Source organism: Furipterus horrens, unplaced genomic scaffold (genome assembly GCF_987537825.1).
Source record: "Furipterus horrens unplaced genomic scaffold, mFurHor1.1.pri manual_scaffold_11, whole genome shotgun sequence".
Lineage (NCBI taxonomy): Eukaryota > Metazoa > Chordata > Mammalia > Chiroptera > Furipteridae > Furipterus > Furipterus horrens.
Window position 1 is genome coordinate 1,830,638 of NW_028327181.1, and position 23,112 is coordinate 1,853,749.

A 23,112-nucleotide genomic window follows, 5' to 3' on the forward strand; every position below is an offset into this window, starting at 1 on the left:
CTGCCCCGCCCCGCGCGCAGGGACGCGACCGCCCTGCCCACGCCTGGCCTGGCCCCGCCCCCGGACGCGGGGACCCGCCAACGACCTGGTTGGTGCCGTCGGGAAGAGTTTAAGGTCGCGTTGGCTTCCCGCTCCCCCCCCCCCCTCCGGAAGCTCCCCTTGACCTGGTGGGGTTTCAACCTTTTTTTTCCCCCCAATAATTTTTAACTTTTCTGTAAAGAGCAACCCATGCCTGGAAAACTTAGGACGGCAGTTGATTGGAAAACATGAATGACATATTTTATATCACCGAGCTTAACAATGGTACCCCGCAATTGGGTGCGATTGCCCATGACAAGTGCACCAGCTCGTTCATTCATTCCGCAATGTTTCAACAAAGGGGACGCGTGTAGCACCCCTCCTGTCCCTCCTGAACCAACTGTATTTCAGAGTCACAAACTAGCTGACAGGGCTTTTAGAGAAGCCCAGCCAGTAAATGAGGAAGGAGAGAGAGAATTAGAAAAGCATTGTGCGGCCCTGGGAGAAATGATGGATCCAGGCGACGGTCCTCCAGGGATTAAAACCAAGACGTCGGTGGGGAACGGGAAAGTGAAGGGGCCCGAGGAGTCTTGGCCTGGGCGCGTCAGTCTTAGTAGCAGGAAGTATCAGCGCCACCTACGCTGGGTTCTTGCCAAAGTACGTGGAACCATAACCTGATCTGGCCTCTGCGGAGAAGCAACAGTTTACCGGAAATACGATGGATGCAGAGAAAAAAATTAGAAGCAGCAGAAGCAATCAGCCAAGTCCAGAATGGGGAGCTCTCTGCAGGACCCATGGCCCAGTTTATTCCCTAAGTCCATGGCACAGAAATTACTGGTTTTTAAAGACCTAAGAGCCGTAATAACCAAATGCAGTGCAAGGGCCTGTTTGCATCCTAAATCAAACCAACCATGTCTAACCAGACATTTTTTGGACAACCCTGAACATAAAACTTAATTTTTGCCAACCCAAACTGTGAAAATTGTATCTTTTTTAAAAAAAGATTGTATTTGTCTTCAAAGAGAGGGGAAGGAAGGGAGAAAGAGAGGGAGAGAAACATCAGTCCGTTGCCTCTGGCAAGCCCCTAACCAGGGACCTGGCCTGCAACCCAGGTGTGTTCCCTGACTGAGAATTGAACCAATGACCTTTCAGTTCACAGGCTGGCATTCAATCCACTGTGCCACACCGGCCAGGGCTATGTCTTTCTTTTTGAATTTACATTTATCTGGATTCCTGGTCAGGTTTTCATATATTTATTAGCCATATATTTTATCTTATTTGTTTTAAGTATATTTTATTGATTACGTTGTTACAGTAGTTTCAAATATTTTCCCCTTTGCTCCCCTCTGCCCAGTACCCCCCTTCCCTCCAGCAATCCCACTCCCCTTAGTTCATGTCCATGGGTTGTGCATATACATTCTTTGGCTTCACCCTTTCCTATATTATTTTTAACTTCCCCCTGTCTATTTTGTATTTACCAATTATGCTTCTTAGTCTCTGCACCATTTCCCCATTTCCCCCTTCCCCCTCCCAGCTGATAACCCTCCGAATAATCCCCATACCTATGATTCTGTTCCTATTCTGGTTTGCTTAGCTGGATTTTGTTCTTATTTTTTAGATTCAGTTGTTGATAGTTGTGAGTTTCATCTTTTTTTTTTAAGTAAACTTTTTATTTGAAGTATACAGAAAAATGCACAAATCATAAGGTGTCTCTCTGTGAATTTGAACAACACACAGGGTAACTAGCACACATCTGGGGAAATGGAATGTTGGCAGCTTCCCAGGAAATTTCCCTTTGTCCCTTCCCATTCCTATGACCCCCTCCAAAATTTAGGGGACTCATTTTGCCTGTTTTTGAGCTTTATGTAAATGTAAACTTTTCCGACTGCCTTCTTTTGTTCAACGTTACGTTTATAAAATGCATGTTGTTGTGTGTATGTCTTTTACTGCTTCCTTTATATAATGTCTTTCCTTCCTTCCTTCCTTCCTTCCTTCCTTCCTTCCTTCCTTCCTTCCTTCCTTTCCTTCCCTGGCTGGGAATGGAACTAGCCACTTCTCGCTTTGCAGTATTAACACACAACCAACTGAGCCACAGCAACCAGGGCTAGAATGCCTTATATTTCTTCTGGAGATATCTTTTGGTTTATAATATTTTAGAAGAAAATATAGGAGAATTTACTGTTACCTACTTAGTAATTTAAAAATAGGCACATCTTTTATTTAATGAAATAAACACATTCAAAGTTACTAGATTGGTATCATCCTAAGCAATTAAAAACCTATGAAAATCCACTTAAATTAATATATAATTTTTAAACGTGTTCATAGGTATACTACCCAAATCCTTATGCCTCACCTGTGCGTTTGTAGGGGTTTGTTCTTGTTTTGGGGAAGAAGGGGAATGTATCCAAATTCAATCCCCCTATTCATTCATTCATTCATTCATTCATTCTTATATTCAACAACTACTTATTGCTTACCTACTCTGGAGCCAGATTTCATTCTAGAGTTCTCAAATGTTTCTTTCTGGGAGTTTTGAAAAAAAACTTCATCCTTTGTAAAATTCTGCAATAACTCCTAGTGCCTTCACCTTTTTGTGTGATATCATTTATGTGTTTGCCCTTAACAAGTTTACACTTGTAACAGAAAAAAAAAAAAGGTGACACAATAGAACCGTTCTGTTTGCAAAACAATGACAGGATTCAAAATGTATTACTTCCCAGAGCCTTGCAGACAACGTGATGTGTAACAAGAGTCTAAAGCTAATGGATGCCTTCTCCTACCCTGTCCCTGTAATGGAAATATTTAGTGCCTTTTTACTGACAACTAATGTATGTTACAGGAATATCAGAAAGCGCAAATGGGAATAAAAAAGGAGAAAAGGGGCAGGGTTATCTTTATATATTTTTTTTAAAGATTTTATTTATGTATTTTTAGACAGAAGGGAAAGGAGGGAGAATGAGAGAGAAACATCAGTATGTGGTTGCCTCTCGTAGGCCCCCAGCTGGGGACCTGGCCCGCAACCCAAGCAGGTGCACTGACTGGGAATCGAACCCTCGACCTTTTGGTTCGCAGATAGGCCAGCGCTCAATCCACTGAGCGACACCAGCCAGGGAAGGGTCATCTTTTTAAAGGTGACAAAACACTTCCACTCCCAAAGAGCCAAATTAATATTAGACTATAATTCAAATTGAGACTCAGACTGCACCAAGGGAGAACCACCCACCCCTTGTTTGAGTGGGCCCGCCCCTCCGCCAGCCCGGCCCCGCCTTTCCGCGTGGCCCCGCCTCCAGCCCCGCCCCGGCGGCCCGGGTCGTCCCAGCTCTCGCGAGAGCTCAGCCCGGAAGTTCTCCGACCTGAGCGCTAGTTTGGAAACCCACGTGGGCTGGGCTTCGGGGCGCGCCGCTGGTGAGCCGGGCCGGGGCTGAGCAGGACTTCGGCGCCATGGGGAGGCTGCGCCGGCGGTACAACGTCAAGGGGCGCCAGCAGGCGGCCCCCGGCCCCTCGAAGGGCCCCCCAGAGCCGCCCCCCGTGCTGCTGGAACTAGAAGGTAAGGCGCCCCCGGGGCTGGGTTTCGGCAGGGCCTCGCGTCCGGGACTGGCCGCGGGGGGCTGGAGGGCTCCCGGACGGTGACAGTCTGATTTTAACTGAATTTGGAACAATACCCGGGGCTTCGCTCGCTTAGAGGCCAGCCCAGCGTGAAGAATGTGGGCAAGAAGGTACGTTCACTCCATCCATCCTGAGGCTTCGATTATAACCTGCTTCCCCCGAATTTGTATTCTGAGCCCACACCTGCCTGCTCAGCTGCAGGCTGCGTGACACTCCTTTTAGTAGGAGCACCTACTAAGTGCCAGGAACTCCTAGGCACTGGGGACACGACAGAAAGAGATTTAAGAAAAAAGATCCCTGCCCTACCAAGCTTAGCGGCTCCCGGGAGGAGACAGACAGGCGACAGGTAAAATATAGACCGTTGTGTGGCCCTAAGTACGAAGGAGAGGGAGCAGCAGGGTGACGGGGTGAGTTGTGACATTGCACAGGGTGGACGGGGAAGGCCTCGCTCAGAAAGCGCGGTCTGAGTCAGGCCGCACGGCGGCCAGAATGGCAGAGGGGAGGTGAAATTTAAAAATGGGGGCAGGATCGCCTGGGATCCCATGAGGACTGGCTGTGGGAGATAGCTGTACTGCTTAAAATTGTCCCATTCTTCTTACTGACAGTCGCACCACCCCTTGCTGTTTACAGAAAGACTTACAAAGCCTGAGCAGTTAATAGAAGGATCAGTCACCGCCCATGTGGGACACTGCAGGGGGAACCCCAGGGTCAGGTGTCAGATGCAAACAGTTGCTCACCAAGGTGCTGCAGGAGGCCGAGCTGAAGGGTGGCTTGATAGCTGAATTTTGGTCTGCATTGTATACTTTCAGACTATGACATTTAAAAATAGATACGACACACACTCCGTATGTTGTGATATTATGAGAATAGGTTTGATCTCACAGACCCGCTGAGAGCAGGCCCCCACTCTGCGGAACACAGTGTGTACCCCTTTTCTCTCCCCCAGCACTGGGATGGGGGTGCCTGGCTACAGCAGGGGCTGCGTGGATGGGTTGAGTGAGCGCACAGTGGGCTGGGTCTGCACCCCCATTCCTGTGTGGGCGCTCAGGGCTCGCATGAAGGACTGGAGGGCCCCAGAGGAAGCGTGCATTGATGGGAACCCTAAGTACTGCCAGCGTCTGTACGCCCTGGTCCCCAGGGCTGGGGGTCAGGCAAGTGTGCCTTTCCAGACAGGGGCACACTGAAAGGGGTTGACGCCAGCAATGCCCTTGTCCTGCCGGGGAAGAAGACAAAGAAAACCAAGGCCCCTCCGCCATCAAAGAAGAGGAAGCCTCTGACCAAGAAAGAGCGGAAAATGCTGCAGAAAATCTTAGAACAGAAGGAGAAGAAGAGCCAGGTACACCTACTCCACCAGGGTCTGTACACGGCTCTCCAGACTGGAGAGAGAGACAGGGGGTCTGGGTCCCAAAATGCCGGCAGTGGAGAGACTGAGGAACCCCAGTCTCGAGGCTTCACCAATTCACATTTGATTCTCTGCCAGCGTCACCACACAGGATGCTGTGACTCCAGCAGGGGACAGTCAGGTCTCCCGTTAGCACTGACACTCCTTCCCCAGAGCATTTACTGCTCGTGTGCCCTTTTAAAATCCTGTGCAGTACGTTTTCCCACTGTTCTAGACCTTGTTTTTTTCTTTTATTGATGTTGAAATACGTGTTTAGAAGCATGTGTGGAGTAGGTATGATTTCAAGAATAATAAAACAAAAACTCCTGGATTGCTCCCAGAGGAAAGAGACCAGTGGGCATGTCCCTACAGGCCGCTTTATTCAGGGCAACATGTCATGACACAGTGACGCAGAGAGAGCCTGCTCATCGGCCCCAGACCCCGGGCGGGGGTACAAGGCACCCGAGCTCGCGCCTCTCGTGGCGCACCTGTTGGTATAAAAGTGCCCCCCAACAGTGATGGCGATTTGACCGTCAGTCGGGAAAGGCTGCTGGCGTCAGCCGCGCCGGGCTTTTATGTAGAGCGTCACTTCCCTTTGAGGAGAAGGCTGTGACGCTGCCACATGTCTCCCGCCGTGTCCTTCCCCAGCGCGCACAGATGCTGCAGAAGCTGAGCGAGGTCCAGGTCTCGGAAGCAGAGCTGAGACTCTACTACACCACGTCCAGGCTGGGCACTGGGGACCGCATGTACCACACCAGAGAGTGAGTCGGCCAGCCCCTTCTGGAGCCTGTCCCTCGCAGGTGACAGCAGCTTCCTGGGGTGGAGCGTCATGAGGAAATAGTCTGCAGGGCCTATCGTGCTTCTAGTGGGGAGAGGCCCAGATGCTGCTAAATGCCCTGTGAGGCACCGGACATTGGGGACAGCAGGGTCCCATGCCTCTCCGGGCTTCTGGTGCTTGCTGGGATCCTTGCCGATTGCTGGCTTGTGGACACACCACTCCAGTCTCTGTCTCCGTTGTCACGTAGCGTCCTCCCGGTGTCTGTCTCTTTCTCTCCTTACGAGGACACCGGTCCCTGGATTCGGAGCCCGCCCCAGTCCTGTGTGACCTCCCCTTAATTACATCTGCACAGACCCTAGTTCCAAATGAGGTCATGTTCTGAGTCTCCAGGGGGTGTGAGTTTGTGGGGGGAGGACACTGTTCAGCCCAGTGTAGCCAACATTTAAGAGTTAGGAAGGCCCCAGCCGGTGTGTCTCAGCAGGTTGGGCGTCATCCTGCAAAGAGAAAGGTCGCTAGTTCGATTCCCAGTCAGGGCACGTGCCTAGGTTGTGGGCCGGTCCCCGACTGGGATGCATGCAGGAAGCTACCAATCGATGTTTCCCTCCCTTTCTCCCTCCCTTCCTCTCTAAAAATAAGTAACATAGAAAAAGAATGAGGAGACTTCACATTAAAAGCTGGGTTCCTACCGGGCCTTGAGCAGCTGACGGTGTGCGCACACCGCCGGCATGCCTGCAGGGCCCCTTAGTCCTCCCCAGACCCCCGTTCCCTCCAGCCTCCCTTTGACAGCCTGGTCCCAGTGAGCCCTGCTATGCATGTAGCGGCTGCCCCAGGCTCTCCGTAGCCCCGGGGGTAGAGCCATGCCCCAAATCAAGATCATGAGTGAGCTGCCCTTCACGGTGGGAAGATGGGCACGATGAAGTGCATGCTCCTCTGTCTGGTGCGGCAAGCACAGAGCAGAAGCTAGAGCAAGGGGTGAGGGGAGGCCTTTCCGCAAAAGGACATCTGAGTGAGGTGAGGGCAGAGCTGGAACAGCAAGTGCAAAGGCCCTGAGGCTGGGGGGGCGTGGCGGCCCGGAGCTGCCGCAGGTCCATCCCAGGGCCCTGGTGTCTGACTTCTGGCTCTCCTGGCAGGAAGGCTGATGAGGTCACAGCCCAGGGTCAGGAGAAGATCAACAGCCTCAGCGGGGCCTGCCGGAAGCGCCGTCTCCAGGAGGCAGAAGAGGAGTCTGAGTCCTCAGTGGAGTCGGAACCCGGCGAAGCCGCAGCTGCTGAGCCGGTGGAGGCCGGTGCAGGGACGATGGCGCCATGTCTGCCACCAGCTCAGCCGGGGGACAAGGGGGAGAGCCCGGTGCCCAGTGGTCCACCCCCTCCTGCGGCTCCTTCAGCACCCCCGGCCGTGGCCTCCTCCCTGGCCAAGCCCCCAGCGAAGCCCGCTGTCTTCATCCCTGTACACCGCTCCCCGGAAATGCAGGTTCGAGGCTCCGCTGTTGGTGACAAGAGGTCCGGCTGCGCAGTGAGGGCTGGGGGTGTGGGGAGGCGGCCCTGTGGTTTGGGCAGTCGCATCTCCTGCGCCTTATGTGTTGACCCCACCAGCCACCACTGAGATCCGGAGTCTCGGGCTGCTCTGCACCAGCCATGCTTGTCCCTGAGGACAACGGGTCTCGCTTTCTGAAGGGCCCTGCTTGTGTCTCTGTCCCTGTCCCCAAGTGTCAAGGCTTCCATTCACCAATGGACACGCTTGGTACCCCGTGTCTGGGCGCCGGCCACATGCCAGCTGCCACCCTTATAGACCCCCACATCGCCCTGCATGGTCTTAGAACAGAGTCCCCTTGTCCCCGCTGCCATTCTGCAGGGGACCTCATGCCCCATCCCCTGGCGCTCCTTTCCCTGCAGGATGAACGCCTGAAGCTCCCCATTCTCTCTGAGGAACAAGTGATCATGGAGGCGGTGGCCGCACACCCCATCGTCATCGTGTGCGGCGAGACTGGCAGCGGGAAGACCACGCAAGTGCCCCAGTTTCTCTACGAGGCCGGCTACAGCAGGTGGGGGCCCGCAGTGACAGTGGAGATGTTGTCCCCAAGGGGGATCTGGTCCTGGCGCTGCCGTTTGCTTGCTCCGGGCTTCGGCAGCTGGTTCATGTCCCTGGGCCTCGCTTCCGTAGCTGCAAGGTGGGGGTGTCCCTGCACCCGCCCCCCAGGGCAGGTATGTCAGTGCAACGATCCACTTTGTGTAAAGCACTGAGATCAATCCCTGGCACATGGGGCACTGTGTCACCTTCCGTTGGCACTTCTGACTTATGTGGTCGGGTCCCCAAGGCCACCCCGGGTCAGTGACTTGCTAAGAAGGCTCTCGGGACTCAGCATGTCGTCAGGGTCAGGGTCAGGGCCATGCTCTCATCCAGTGGAAGGACGCAAAGCCCAGCCACAGAGGGAGAGGCCCACGGGGTGAAGTCCGGGGACTCAGGCCACATGTAACTCCTCCAGCCCCGAGTGAGGCACACGTGTGATGTGTCGACCACCAGGGAAGCCATGAGACTCGGCGCCCATGCTATTGGGGGGGCTGGTCCCTTAGGCCCCCCTCTGCCCGGCAGGTCCCCAAATCCCAGACTCCCCAAAGGACAGCAGGTGTCAGCAAACCATCCCGCACAGAGAGCCCCTCTTATCTGCCAGGGGCAAGGGGAGCCCTCGTGAAATCCAGGTCCCAGACACCGGCCCCGGGCCAGTGTGCCAGCAGCCTCTGTAGGGAGGGCAGCCGGCCCGCTGTGCTGACGCTTCTGCACAGCCCAGGACCAGTCATTGTTCCCCGGGTACGGTCCCTGCCCGGTCGCCACCGCACGGGGCCCGCCAGACCGTCTCCTGCCCTGACATGCAGCCCATTCCCATCTGCGGCTGAGATACTGAGGGGCCACCTCTGTGCTGTGATTTTGGACTTGGAACTGCATGTGACTTTGGGACAGACGGGGTGGGGAGGCGCTGCTGATGCATTGTGTCCTATGTCCCCCAGTGACGGCAGCATCATCGGTGTCACGGAGCCCCGCCGAGTGGCCGCCGTGGCCATGTCCCAGCGCGTGGCCAAGGAGATGAACCTGTCGCAGCGGTGAGGGCTCAGCTCGGGGGGGGGGGGGTTGCAGAGGGGCGGTCCTCTGGCCCTGCCCAGGGGTCAGCTGTCCTGGAGGATCTGAGCAGCGTCATGGGTCCTCATCCATCCGGAAGGCACTGTGTGGGCGCGGCACTTCATACCTGAGATAGGGGTCTCCTTATATGAGAAGGTTTACTGCACGTCGGACGGTGGGAACCTCCTGGGCAGGGGGCGCGGAGCTGGGACGAGCCAGCCCGGCCCTTGGGCTCACATCACATACTGTATACTGAGACACACTGGCCCTTACATGGGCCCGAGGGCAGAGCAGAGCAGCAGGTGGGCAGACGCAGGCAGGCAGCAGCGGGTGCTTAGCATCGCCAGGTTCGTTGAGAACTCGGGCTTCCGAAATGCAGACCCCTCCTGGCCCCAGGCCGCAGGACTGGCCTAGGAGAGCGGTTAGAGCGCAGCAGGGGCGGCCCGCGCTGGAGAACGCTGGGGCCTGCCGCTGTGCGGGTGGCGGGCCTCGGCCAGCCCGGGGGACTCAGGTGCAGGCGTCCCGTGCCGTCTGAAGCCCGGAAAGCGTCGACGGTGTGGACGGAGTCCCCTGGCCCACGCTCTGACGGAGCAGCACCTGCTGGGCTCTGGGACGCGTCGGGGACGCCTGTTCTGTCTGCATGTTTCAACTGTCCACTGAAAAGTACAAGCTGTACGAAAGGAGGAAGGTGGACGACGAGCCCCATGTTCCCAAGACCCAGACTCAGTAATGGTCAGCCCGAGACCGGTTCTGTTGCGCCTGCACCCCCGCCGCCGACCCCAGCTGTGGAGAGGTCACGGGTGTCACATCAGGTCACCCCAGCACTTTGCTGTGTGGGTCGGACGTGTCAGTCAAGACTTTTAAAAAACGACAAAATCACAACTGCAGTGCCGGTAGGCCCACGAAGTGCGTCACAGCCCCTGAGTGCCCGCACCCGAGCCCGGGCTCTCAGCCCGCCCTCCGGAAAGCCGTTCTGGTGGCTGGTCAGCCGGGCTCCAGCCGGGGCCCGCTCGCGTTTGGCTGACATGCTCGAGTCAGCTGTGACAGCTGTCCTCCCTTTCACGCGGGGGAGGGACAGAGGGTGGGCAGCTGTCCGGGCTTTGTTGGGGGCACCTCTGCTGCCCACCTTGAACTGGCCACGAGGCTGCAGCCCCCACCAGCTAGGCCCTGGGGGACTTGCCTGTCCTGTCCCCACAGGGTCGTCTCTTATCAGATCCGATATGAAGGGAACGTGACCGAGGAGACGAGGATCAAGTTCATGACGGACGGTGTGCTGCTCAAGGAGATCCAGAAGGTGGGCTGCTCGTCTCAGGTGGCGCGGCCAGCAGAGTAGGGGGCGTGGAGCTGGGACGTCACTGCGCCTGGGAGCGGCTGGCATGCCAGCGCTTGTGTGACCTTGGGCAAGTGACTCAGTCTCTGGGCCTTAGTGCCCGGATCTGCAAGCCAGTGCCGTCCTCGTGTAATTGTTCTGCAGCAGAAGCGTACGTTGCGTGAGCTCCTTAGCACGGCACCTAGTAGGTGCTCATTAAACAAGCTTGAGTGTTTAGGATGATCTGGTTCACAGGCGTGTGCGTCAGCCAAATGCACGCTGCTCCTCCCTGGCCGCGTGGTGGCCCCTGGGCAGGGGGTGGGAGGCCAGAAGGGGCTCCTTCCTCTGTGGAGGCCAGCCAGGGTCACTCAGGAAGGCAGCCGTGAGCTTGGGTTGGGGTCCGATGGCCCCTTCTGTGCAGCGTGCTGTGGCCCAGCTGCCCTTGGTCCCGGCCCACCGACCAGTCCCCGCCCACCGTCCAGCCCCCGCCCACCGTCCAGTCCCCGCCCACCGTCCGGCCCCCGCCCACCGTCCAGCCCCCGCCCACCGTCCGGCCCCCGCCCGTAGACACCTGCACGTGCCGCTCAGATCGAATGAACAGTGTCTGCCCTTTCTCTGCCCGGCCCAGGGCCCTGGGCACTGACTGGACAGGCAGTTGAAACTTCACCAGGACCCCAGGTGGTGGGTGCTGTTGACCCCGCTGTACGGAGGAAGGAGCTGAGGGACGGGGAGGGGAGTCACAGGTCAAGACCCCAGGCGGAGTGCTCCGGGATCCGAGTGCGGTCCGAGGGGCTCCCTGAGTGGGAGCGGGGGGGCGTCAAGTGACCCCGGGTGGCCCCGGCCGGAGTTGGCAGGCCTCACACGCTGTCCCCGCAGGACTTCCTGCTGCTGAAGTACAAGGTGGTGATCATCGACGAGGCCCACGAGCGCAGCGTCTACACGGACATCCTCATCGGCCTCCTGTCCCGCATCGTGGCTCTCCGGGAGAAGGTAGCCTGGGGGGCGGGGTGCCGGGAGCCCCTCGTGCCAAGGCCCAGGCCCCCGCTGCCCGGTCAGGGGTGGAGGCTCCTGTGCACCCCGCTGCTGCTGCTGGGACAGGGTCCCCCAGGCGCAGGGCTTCATTTAAAGAGGGGCTGGGAGCTGGCGCCGGAGGAAGCGGGGTGGGCGAGGCCCAAGGAGAAGGTGGAGGAAGGTGTGGGGCTGAAGGAAGTGGGGGTACGAGGTGGGCGGGGGTCCCCAGGTTCATTCCGCCATTGCAGCTTAACTTTGGGGGTGTGAAGGAGCCACCACCCTGGGAGAGGAGGGTCCTGCTCTCAGCTCACTTCTCCCACTTTTCTGGGGTCTTTGGCAGCCAGGATGGGGGTGCTGAGGGTGGGAACCGCAGGGAGGCTGGGAGGACAGAGGTCTGCCGGGCCCTGGGAGGCTGCGGGTCACTGAGCCTGCCGTCTGTCCCCCAGAGGCTCCTGCCGCTGAAGCTGCTCATCATGTCGGCCACGCTGCGGGTGGAGGACTTCACCCAGAACCAGCGGCTCTTTGCCAAGCCGCCCCCCGTCATCAAGGTGACGCTCTGGCCAGGGTCTCGGGCAGTGGGGGAGGCAGGACCCTGTCAGCTCTGACAGTGAGGACACTGGTAGCGAGGAGGCTCCCAAGCACCAGACTGTGACCTTCGTGGTCAGAGAGTCCAGGAAAGGGGGAGGGGCCGAGCCTGGACTAAAGCCCGCCTCTTGGGGGTCTGTCCCAGGTGGAGGCCCGGCAGTTCCCGGTGACGGTGCACTTTAACAAGCGGACGCCCCTGGAAGACTACAGCGGGGAGTGCTTCCGGAAGGTGTGCAAGATTCACCGCATGCTGCCTGCAGGTGAGGCCCTGCCGGGAGCACGGCCCGGTCCTCCCTCCCCTTCCTGACCCGCAGGGGCAGCCACAGGGCTCAGCCATCCTCTGAGCGGCTCGGGTGGTCGCTTGTCCTGGCCGTACCTCAGTTTCCTCACTGGTTCCAGGGTGTTTACCTCATCTGCCCTACTGAGTTCCACCCAAACTGTTGGGAGGCCTCAGTGACTAACGGGGTGGCTTCTGCCCACGTCTGATCAGGACGATGCCCAGGGCCCAGGCAGGCGTCACCTGGCACGGGTGCCCACAGACTCAGGACTGGGGGACAGGCGTGTCCCACCTGAGCTGCACTCTGACCCCAGGTCCCCGTGGCACTTGTCCAGCTACAGGATTTCCCTGCCGTTGTCACTTGAGTTGGCTAGGCCTTCCCCGTCTCTGCGGATCCACCCGCTCTGGGCGTTCCAGGTGTTAAATAGGATCACGCAGTACGTGGCCCTTGCGTGTGGCGTCTCAGCACCATGTTCTCACGGTTCACCCATGTGGTGAGCGTGTCAGGACTGTAGTCGCCGTCACGGCTCAGCCACATTCCAGCACGTGGAAGGGCCGCGTTCTGTTTGTCTGTTCCCCCGTCGATGGGCTGCTGTGCACGGACCTGCTGTGGGCACCCGTGTGCCGGCTTCGGTCTGCGCCCCTCCGTCCCGATCTCCTGGGCGTGGGCCTGGCCGTGGAGCTGCCGGGTCGGACGGTAGCTGTGGGGTCCCCGCAGGGCGGTGGCTGCCAGCGTCCGCCCGTGTCTCCTGGTCAGGGCGGTCCTCCTCGTGCCCGGCTCAGCGCGCGGCGTGGCGGGTCAGTGTTTGCCGCGTGGGGGAGCGGCTCACGGTGAGCGGGGCGCCCGTTCTTCCCGCAGGCGGCATCCTGGTGTTCCTGACGGGGCAGGCCGAGGTGCACGCGCTGTGTCGGAGGCTGCGGAGGGCCTTCCCGCACGCCAGACCCAGGCGGCCAGGTAAGCGGGCGGCTGGGCGCCAGAGCCACCGTGTCCCCGTGTCAGGGCTGCACCCTTGCCTGCCAGCCCCTCCCCCTGCTGAAGGCCACCAGCGCGGCGACCAGGCTCTGCAGCGCGAGGAGCAGCGTCCTGAGTGCCTGGCCCTGGCCACAGGGGGTCCGCCTCCCCATCTGCTCACCTTTTCCAGGGCGGGAGGACCCGGAAGACTCAGTAGAAGAAACACGGAAGTTTAAGAAGTCCCGGGCGAGGGCGAGGAAGGCCCAGGCGGCGGTAGGTGGGGGGCTGCCTGGTCTGTGGTGAGCACACACACACCATCCCCCACCATGGCGGGCTGTGTAGGCGGGATTCAGTTAAAGAGAACGAAAATGGAGATTCGCCTCCCCAGTCATGAGACTCGTTTCAGGTGCCCGGTAGCCGCCTGCAGGTGCTGGTGGCCCTGTCAGACAGCAGGGCCGAGCCCCTCCCCACCGTGGGGGCACTGCTCCAGTGGCCGTGGGGCCAGCTGAGTGACATCCGGGGTCCCCATGCTGTGGTCCCGGAGGGGGCTGCCAGTGGCCAGGCCCCAGACGCCTGGGCCGTAGCGTCACTGCTTAGTCGTCGCTCACTGGCCTGCACAGTGACAGCTCGCCAGGCAGGGCCCTGCGCTCTTTAAGTGCGCTAGCTGATGACCCTGTGATTGTCCCCAGTTTTTAGGTGAGGAAACTGAGGCAGAAAGAGGCTGCCTGGCGCGCAGTGACGGAGCTGGGCCTTGTCCTTGTTTGTCCTGTGCGTGACCTAAGTTTCCACACGGGGCCGCCTGCAGCCCACGGTCCTGACGTCCTGTTTTCTGCAGACGTTGCCCCAGATCAGCTTGGACAGTTACTCGGTGCTGCCAGCGGGCGAAGGGGATGAGGACAGGGAGGCGGAAATGGACGACGAGGAGGCGGCGCTGGGCTCCGACCTGGACCTGGACCTGGGGGACGGCGGAGCGGACGGAGGTGTGGCCTCGCGCACACGTCCACTCAGCTCACCCGCTGAGTCTCTGCGCCAGCCTCGGGGGCCCGGGACCCGTGCGGTGACCTCGAGCTTCTGCTCCTCACGAGCATTGAGCCCGGGGGAAGTGGGGCTGCTGGCGGCTCCCTGAGCTGCTAAAATTGCCTGGCACCCAGCAGGCCCTCTGGGAACTGTGTGGGTTATAACAGTGCCACCCCTGGGCTCAGCGTAGCTGAGGAGCGCATGCCACAGTGCCACCTGGGAGGAGCAGCCAACTCCAGGGGGTGCTTGGCGGGGGCCTTCTATGTGCAGGTGGCCCCAGCACCTTCCACGTCCCGCCCAGGGCGGACAGGGCAGCCTGAGGGCACCCCAGGGAGCTGCAGGGCCTGGGACGAGGCTCTGCCCGAGGAAGAGGTCTGCAGCGGGCCGGGCGCCCCTGGCGGAGTGACTAGCACAGGGACCTCTCCAGGCAGGCAGAGGCCGGCTCCTGCCGCGGACGGTGGCGGTAGCAGCGGGCCTCTGCCTTCCCCACAGGTGAGCAGCCGGACGCCTCGCTGCCCCTGCACGTGCTCCCGCTCTACTCACTGCTGGCCCCGGAGAAGCAAGCCCAGGTAACGGTGGTGGGGCAGATGCCTGGCCGGGGGCCTCCGCCAAGCAGCAGTATGGGGGCGAGGCAGGCCCCGGGTCAGCCACACGGTCAGCTGTGTGGTCAGCATTCAGCTCAGGAGCATCACGGCTGGGGGCACCGGCGGGCTTGTCCAGCTGGTCACTTCCTGGCCGCACAGCCTGGCTGGCCTCCGGTGGAGGAAGTCTCCTGGCTCTGCCCCCACACGAATTCTTTCCTGATTATGGTGGTTTTTTTGTGGCCTCTGCTGCCATCCTAGGTCTTCCGACCTCCCCCAGAGGGGACTCGACTGTGTGTTGTGGCCACCAATGTGGCCGAGACGTCCCTCACCATCCCGGGCATCAAGTACGTGGTGGACTGTGGGAAGGTCAAGAAGCGACATTACGACCGAGTGACCGGCGTGTCCTCCTTCCGCGTCAGCTGGGTCTCCCAGGCGTCCGCGGACCAGCGGGCGGGCCGTGCGGGCCGGACCGAGCCCGGCCACTGCTACAGGTGAGCCCCCCAGGGGCCCGTCTAGGGACGTTGGGGCTGCTCTGCAGCAGCCGCCCCTGGAGTAGCAGGACTTGGGAAAGCGCTTTTCCCGCTGTGGGGCTTGGGTCGTCGTCAGAGGCGACGTGGGCACGTGTTTTCTTCCCCTTCGTGCGCTGTTCCTCCTTAACGGCTTTGCTGCTGTTTTTGGCAACATTGTTTTAAGTTATGAAAAAAAGGAAGTTGAGGAACCGCCCGAAGACAAGCAGTGAGGATACCCGGGTACCGCGTGCCGGGCCCGCTGCCAGGCCCCGTTGGCTCTGCGTGTGGCAGCTCAGCCCCTCCCCGGCCGCACGAGGCCGCAGCATGGTTCCCACGCGCGTTTCCCCGCGACTTACCCAAGGGCGGGGGCGGGGTAAAAGCCTCCGGCCGCGTCCCGGCTCCACGCGAGGGGTTTGGCTGAGCATCTCCTTCCCTCGGGTTTCTGAGTTCTGGGACCCCGTCTTCCTCAGGCTCTACTCATCTGCAGTTTTCGGGGACTTTGAGCCGTTTCCTCCCCCGGAGATCACCCGGAGGCCTGTCGAGGACCTGGTCCTTCAGATGAAAGCTCTCAGCATCGAGAAGGTCAGTGGCGGCCCCTGGCCCGGCTGTCGCCCTGCCGAGCTCCCGCACATCTGCGTCCAGTGCGCTCGGCCAGGGCGGCCCGGGCCCGGGGGCTGAGCCCAGCGGTCTTACCCAGCTGCCGGGGCTCCTCGGCGCCCGGGGCTCCCAGGTCCCCAGTGCCGTGCCCCTGGAGCACCTGGGGCACAGCTGCCTGGGACAGTCACACAGACAGAGCGCCCACCCCCTGCATCTCTGTCCCGATGGCTCACAGTCTTCTGTGTAGGGGACGGGACCCTCTGCCTGCCCTGCCCCAGCAGGGGTGCCGCCATCAGGGAGAGGCACCGCGAACCCAAAGGAACCCCACAGCCACTAGGACTCGTTCCCCATCGTTCTCCCCCAGCCCTGGGCGACTGCGTGCCACTCTCTGTCTCCGGACCTGTCCCTTCTGGACATACCCGGGGAGGCACACAGTGCTCGTCCTCCGGTGACCGGCCCTCGCCCCGCCTCCCGTGCTAGGGCCCCCCCAGGCCGCAGTGTGAGCCGCTGCTCTGTTCCCTTTGTGGCCGACTTGCGTGCCCACGTGCAGACGGACCTCCGTGCTTCTCCGTCCCCCAGCTGACGGGCGCGGGGCTCCTGTGAACAGCTCTGCTGTGAACATTGCGGCCAGGCGTCTGTGAGAACCCTTGTTTGGAGTCGGTCCCTCTTTCTAAGCTGCCACCGCCCCAGTCCCCTCGCCGTTCCGTTGCCTGCGGACGCTTGCTCCTGTTGGTTTGCGTGCTCCCTGGCATCTGCAGCCCCTCCTGGCTGAGTGAAGGCCCAGTGGGGACGGAGCCCGTCCTGCTTTTCTCCGTGTGTGCTGCGCAGCCCTGGCGCCGTGCAGTGCCCAGGCGGTGCACTTGCGTGCGTGGACGGTGGGGTCATGTGAAGGACGGAGGCCGTGGACCGCCCCCCAGGCCCCTTCTGCGTGCCCGGCCCCTGCGTCCTGGCCCCGAGCGCAGGCCTCGTGCGCTCGCTCCCTCTCATGGTCGCTGTGCTTGCGTCTCGCCATTCACAGCTGTCTTCTGCCTGTCGCCCTGCATCCAGGTGGTCAACTTCCCCTTCCCGACCCCTCCCTCTGTGGAGGCCCTCGTGGCCGCTGAGGAGCTGCTGATCGCGCTGGGGGCCCTGCAGGCGCCCCCGAAAGCAGGAAGGTAGCGGGGGTGGGGAGCGGAGAGCCCAGTTCCCGCCACGTCCCAGGCCTTCTCCCCTCCGCTGAGCCGGCCTGCGTGCGGGGCCTGCTTCGTCCTCCAGGGTGAAGCAGCTGCAGAAGTCCTGGCTGAGCTGCCCCATCACCGCGCTGGGCAGGACCATGGCCACGTTCCCCGTGGCGCCCCGCTACGCCAAGATGCTGGCGCTGAGCCAGCAGCACAGCTGCCTGCCCTACGCCATCACCATTGTGGCTGCCATGACCGTCCGCGAGCTGTTCGAGGAGCTGGACAGGTGGGGTTTCGGCCTGGGCATCGGGGGGCCATGCTCAGCCCCGCGCCCGGCCTGGGGGGGAGTACCTGGCTCATCGGGGGGTCTGGCGCAAGACCCTCACCCTCTCTGACCCCGCCAGCGTTCTGATCGCTGCAGAATCTGTCACTTGGACGATGCTGATTGCAGGGCGCAGTAGCATGAGGGCTGTGAGCCCAGACCCTGGGCCAGACCGCCGGGGTTCAAATCACCCTCTGCCTCTTCCGCACTGTGTGACCCCGGAAAGGTGAACTCGCTCGCCTCTCTGTTCCCCATCTTCCCCATCTGGACAGTGGGGATGAGATGCTAGTCACTGAGTTGTTGTGAGGGCTAGATTGGTTAGCAACGAGCAAAGGACTTCAAACCGTGCCTGACTGGTACCTGAGCGTCGGCTCTTGCCTTCTGGCGTGGGAACCACCGGGGCGACTGGCTGCCCAGCGCACGCCAGCTGGCCGTTCGGCCGTGGTCAGGGCTTTCTGTCGTTACGGCACAGCAGCGTACGACATCTTCCTTCGTTGGCTCCTTCCTTTATGTTGCTGCCCAGGTGTGCAATTGCTGGGTGCGGCATGTGCCCACTTTTTTATCTTGTTGCTGCCAGAGGTGAATTTGGGGGTGCACTTTGAGCCGGAGCCTAAGACCGCAATCCTGTTAGTGGTCCCCCCCGGCAGTGTCGCTGCCTCTGAGCCTCTGAACCTGCCCTGACGAGGAGATGTGTTCCCGGCCCCTGCGACCCTCAGCCAGGGCAGTGGCTGGACGGTGCGTTGTGTTTGCAGACCGGCCGCCAGCGACGACGAGCTCGCTGCCCTGAAGAGCAAGCGGGCCCGAGTGGCCCAGATGAAGAGGGTCTGGGCCGGAAAAGGGGCTTCCTTAAAACTCGGAGACCTCATGGTGCTGCTGGGTACGTGGCGGACGTGGCGGTAAGGGAGGGCCGGTGGGGGGGGCAGCCGGGTGGGGACAGCGAGTGAGCGTCCCCTCTTCCCCAGGGGCCGTCGGGGCCTGTGAATACGCGGGCTGCTCACCCCAGTTCTGCGCGGCCAACGGGCTGCGCTACAAGGCCATGGCGGAGATCCGGCGTCTGCGGGGCCAGCTGACCACGGCGGGTACGGCCCCGGCGCCAGCGCCAGCCCCGGCCCCGAGCGTCACCCTTTCAGTGTTGACAGTTGTTCTGAGAGGCATTTCCCATATACAGTTGCTCACCCGTTCACCAATTCTGTATTTGCAAATTCACCTGCTTCCTAAATTTACTCGTAACCCCAAAACCAGTGCTCAGTGCCTGTGAGGTCCTTGGGGGACACATGGACACTCTCCCCTCAGGTCATCTCATTCTTGTCCTTTCCTTGGTGACATCCCTCTTGTCACCTGTCCCTGGCTGTGATCTGGACCAGCTGCCCTGCCCCCCCCCCCCCAAGCTTCATCCTGGGGTTCCCCAGTCCCAAACAGGGCCCGGCCTTGGCTCCTGGGGTGTACAGGGGCGCACCTGTCTCTGGGCTACTGTCCTGCCACCCGCGACACGTGGCTTCCTCCTCAACCCCGCCTCCTGGGCTGAGCAGGCAGGAGGAAGGGGCAGGACTCCGGCAGCAAAACCCAGAGCGTTTGGGGTGTTGTCTGGAGGAGGAGGAGGAGGAGGAGGATGCGCTGTGGGTGGGCAGCGGGCTCTGACCCCCACCCACCCCCCGCAGGGCCTCTGTCTCCCTGCAGCCGCAGTGCGGAGGGGCTGCGGTCAGCAGTGCTGAGGCGAGAGCTCTGTGCTGAGGGGTGTGGGGGCTTCCAGAAAATCAGGGTGCAGCCAGCCCCAGCTCCCACGCCCTCACACCTGGCTTCCCCTGCAGTGAATGCTGTGTGCCCCGAAGCCAGGCTCTTCGTGGACCCTAAGATGCAACCGCCTTCCGAGAGCCAGGTGACTTACCTGCGGCAGATCGTGACGGCCGGCCTGGGCGACCACCTGGCCCGCAGGGTCCAGAGCGAGGATCTGCTGGACAACAAGTGGAGAAACGCCTACAAGGTTGGGCGCCAGCTCGGGGGCAGGCAGCCTGGCAGCTGCTGTGCCCGGGGCCCGCCCTCCCCGCCCACTGTCTGCCCCTCGTCCTGCCAGCCAGGGCACACGTGGGGCCGGCTGTGGGCGTGGTCGGGACACCTGCGGAGACAAGGCGGGCCCCCCGGGGCTGGTGGGCTGTCCTCAGCCACGGCCCCCACCGGGGAGCGGGGCGGCGTGCGCGGGGGTCACTGCTTCCGTTGGGCATTAGCTTCAGCCCAGCGTGACTCCGCAAGCGCTCACTTGAGGTACAGATTACATGCCACGTGACCACACCGATGTAAAGCGTGCCGTTCGGTGGCTTTTAGTAGATTCATGGAGTTTGGGGTTATCCCCACAATCAGTTCTAGAACAGTTTCATCACCCCCTTTTCTCCACACCTCCCCACCCCGTGAACCCACGTTTGGTGTCTGGTTTGCTTATACTGAATGTTTGGTGCAGACGGGGTCCTACAGCACGTGGCCTTTTGGGTCTGATTTCTCTAGGTCAGCACGATGTTTATGAGGTCCGTGCTATCACGTGTTGGTCCCTTCTCTGGCGGGACACTGTTCCACGGGACGGTGCGCCATGCATGGAGCGTCCTCTGCTCTCCCGGCCGAGGGTGTTGTTGGGTGTGCGTGTGCCCTGGACTCAGGCCCCTCGCCCTCTTTCTGCAGACCCCTCTGCTCGACGACCCTGTCTTCATCCACCCCAGCTCTGTCCTCTTCAGAGAGCTCCCCGACTTCGTGGTCTACCAGGAGATTGTGGAGACCACCAAGATGTACATGAAAGGTAGCAGAGCCGGTGACTCTGGTGGGCTGTGTCGCCGGGACCCTGGGGGGGAGCACGCCCGCGCCCCTCCCGGGCTGCTGTAACCCCCGCCTCCCCTCGCGCGCCCCAGGCGTCTCGGCCGTGGAGGAGCCGTGGATCCCGGTCCTGCTGCCGTCTTACTGCCAGTTCAGCAAGCCCCTGGAGCAGCCGCCCCCTGTCTACTGCCCCGAGAGGGGGCGGGTGCTATGCCACCGCACCAGCCTGTTCCGTGAGTCTGGGGACCCTCTGCTGGCTTCGGCACACACGCGGCCCCGTGCCCTGCACTAGGAGACGTGTGTGTCTCAGGTGGCGTCACCCAGGATCCCAGGGCTTGGAATGGGACTGGGGAGGCTGTGGGGGTTCGGCCCGGCCCCTCACTGGCTGGCTCCTGCCCTCCAGATCGCGTCGGCTGGCCGCTCCCCGCGGTCCAGGTGGATTTCCCGGAGGGCCTGGACTGCTACAAGCACTTTGCCCGGTTCCTGCTGGAAGGGCAGGTAGGGGGCTGGGTGGTTCCCCTCACCCCTTCCTTGGTGTCGTGGGCGGGAGGTGAGCCTGGGACCCTGCCTCGTCCCGTGTCTCTCCGTAGGTCTTCCCCAGTCTGGCCTCCTACCAGGGCTGCTTGCTGTCCAGCCCCAGCACGATGCTGAAGACCTGGGCCAGGTACAGCCTTCCCTGGGAGCGCCAGTGCCCTGGGCTGCCGTAACAAATTCACATCAACTGAGAGGCGTAGAACAGTAGAAATATACTGTCTTCGTTCTGGAGGCCAGGAGTTCCTCCACCGGCTTCAGGGAGGGTCCTCCTGCCTCTCCAGCTCCTGGGGGCTCCAGGTGTTCCCTGGCTTGTGGCCAAATCGCTTCAGTCTCTGCCTCTGTTGTCACATGGCTGTCCCCCCATCTGTATTCTCGTCTCACCAGCACACCATCCTCAGGCTCCTGATCAATTACATCTCCAAATGGGGTCACATTCTGAGGTTCTGGGTGCAGTGTACTCTGTGGGAGACACTGGTCACTGCAATATAGAGCTGCCATGTGCCATCAGGAAGTGTCCTGCGTGCTTGAGCCCCTGGGGGCTTCTGCCACATGAGCCCAGACCCACCTGCTCCCTGCCCATCGTCATCCTGGTCATCACCCCCGCCTGGCCCTGCCCCTCTTCTGGTTTCTGCTCATCCCCAGCCCCAGGCAGACTCTCCTAGACAGTGTGGCGCTTCCGGGGACTCAGCCGGGGCACGGGCCCAGGGCCATGCCACATGATGGTTTGGAGCACCCTGTCTGTGCTGGGCTCGTTCTCCTGGGGTACAGACGTGACCCCGTCCCCGCAGGGATGTTTACGGTACAGGGAGGCCGCCACCAGGCAGCACAACTAGTACAGACACTGCTGGGGAGGCGATGCGGTGTTGGCTGGGTGGCGTTGGTCAGGAGACTGGGCAGGCTCAGGGAAGCCAGGACTGTGAGCCAGGCAGAAACCTGGAGGAAGGTTCTAGATGGGGTGAGCAGCATGCACAGCAGCAGCTTGGGTGGGCGGGTGCTCAGGACGTGAGGAAGGCCAGGGCGGGCAGATGGGAGGCAGCAAAGGTGAGAGGTGGGGCTGGAGAGGGGATGGGGTCTGCGCCCTTCTGTGCAGCCAGCACCCTAGCATTGTGGTGGGGAGGGACCCTTGGCCCTCCTGGGCAGGGGGCCTGGCGGGGGCCAGCCTGCAGGTGGTGTGATGGCCCTGACCCCGCATCCCCGCCCGCAGGCTGCAGCCCAGGACGGAGAGCCTCCTGAGAGCCCTTGTCGCCGAGAAAGCCAACTGCCGCGACGCCTTGCTGGCTGCTTGGAAGAAAAACCCCAAATGTGAGTCTGACCACGGGGCTGAGAGTGGACAGGGTGGGGCCAGCTGAGGAGACACCCAGGCAGGGTGGGAGGCTCTGCCCCGCAGCCGGTGGCCTGGCACAGAGCCACTCTGACACGGCCGTCCTGCCCCCCGCAGACCTGCTGGCCGAGTACTGTGAGTGGCTGCCGCAGGCCACGCATGCCGACGTCGAGAAAGCCTGGCCCCCGACCTCTGACCGCTGACCTGCTGCTGGCTGCAGGCTGAGGACTGGCCTGGGGACCGAGGGGGTGACAGCTGTTTCTGGCGTGGTCACTCCAGCCTCTCTGGAAACGCTCGTGCGTCTTGGCTCGATTCTGGACACAGCTTGCCTCCGCTCTGGGTGGTGTGTTCCGGGGGTGGCTTTTTTTATGACTATTTATTCCGTGGAGATGATGGTGCATCTCACGTGCCGGTCCCCTTTCTAAGTGCTCTGTGGGCTACATTAGTCTCGTGTGGAGCAGTGGGGCCCCCGAGGCTCCCCGTCCTCTCCTGCGGAGGGGGCAGGAGGAGGGGTGGCTTCCTGGCGACCAGCTCCCTCCTGTAATAAACCTGATAATAAGGCCTGAGTCCTAGTGAACATGAATGTGGGGTGTCTGGGGGACGCCTGCCTCCCCCACAAGTCTGTATAAAACTCGTCAGTGGGTGCTCACCAGCCTGGCCAACGTGGGTGCCTGGCACCGGGCGCCTGCTGGGGCGGTTCTGTTTCTCTGCCTTCTGCTGGGTGTTTTCCTAAAGCAGCATGTGCTGACCCCACTGTCTAAATGCCGAAGCTGCATAATGGAAGCGCAGAGGACAAAACAACAGATCGCGTTTAGTATCCCAACACCGCCCACTTCCCCACAGCCTGGGGCCCAGCCTCAGGGTGCCCCCACTGGGTCTCCCCGTGCCTGTCCCCCACACATCCAAGCCACCTGCAGGTTCCGTCACTGTGCCTCCAGAATTCGTCCAGAGCTCGCTCCCCCCGCCCCCTGCGGACACCGATCTTGGGCGGCTGGCCGCCTGTCCCGCCTGTGGCCCTTGGTGCATTCTCCACGTGGCCGCCAGAGGGGGGCAAACCAGAATCTGACCCCGCTCCCGGAGAGCAGGCCTCCCAGTGTCCCGGGTGGTTGAGACCCGCTTCCTTAATTCTGTCCGCTCCGTGCACGCGTTATTTTTGTGTTTCTGTCTGCGGTACCGCGTGCCCCAGCCCCGCAACCTCAGGGCCTTTGCACCTGCCACGTCCGTTCTGCACTGGCAAGGTGTCT

At 61.1% G+C, this 23,112-nt stretch overlaps 1 protein-coding gene across 1 annotated transcript; it reads left to right on the forward strand.

The window, feature by feature from the left end:
- Window positions 1-3,425: 3,425 nt before the first annotated feature.
- DHX37 (DEAH-box helicase 37) lies at window positions 3,426-22,434 on the forward strand. The gene is made up of 27 exons (XM_090291102.1): window positions 3,426-3,568; window positions 4,797-4,963; window positions 5,657-5,769; window positions 6,917-7,256; window positions 7,679-7,827; window positions 8,789-8,881; window positions 10,095-10,191; window positions 11,083-11,196; window positions 11,664-11,765; window positions 11,948-12,062; window positions 12,939-13,034; window positions 13,222-13,304; window positions 13,867-14,011; window positions 14,541-14,617; window positions 14,891-15,123; window positions 15,612-15,723; window positions 16,786-16,892; window positions 16,993-17,181; window positions 17,970-18,094; window positions 18,180-18,296; window positions 19,026-19,198; window positions 19,885-19,999; window positions 20,109-20,246; window positions 20,417-20,511; window positions 20,604-20,677; window positions 21,752-21,849; window positions 21,986-22,434. Exons 1-27 carry the CDS (start codon window positions 3,463-3,465, stop codon window positions 22,069-22,071), a joined length of 3,459 nt encoding a protein of 1,152 aa, XP_090147228.1. The 5' UTR covers window positions 3,426-3,462; the 3' UTR covers window positions 22,072-22,434.
- Window positions 22,435-23,112: the final 678 nt, after the last annotated feature.

Excerpts from the sequence above, each read along its gene's own strand:
- DHX37 (XM_090291102.1), top strand. The coding sequence starts at position 3,463 with ATGGGGAGGCTGCGCCGGCGGTACAACGTCAAGGGGCGCCAGCAGGCG. Across the intron at positions 12,063-12,938 it reads TCACCGCATGCTGCCTGCAG|GCGGCATCCTGGTGTTCCTG; the intron begins GTGAGGCCCTGC and ends TTCTTCCCGCAG. Across the intron at positions 14,012-14,540 it reads GGACGGCGGAGCGGACGGAG|GTGAGCAGCCGGACGCCTCG; the intron begins GTGTGGCCTCGC and ends CCTTCCCCACAG.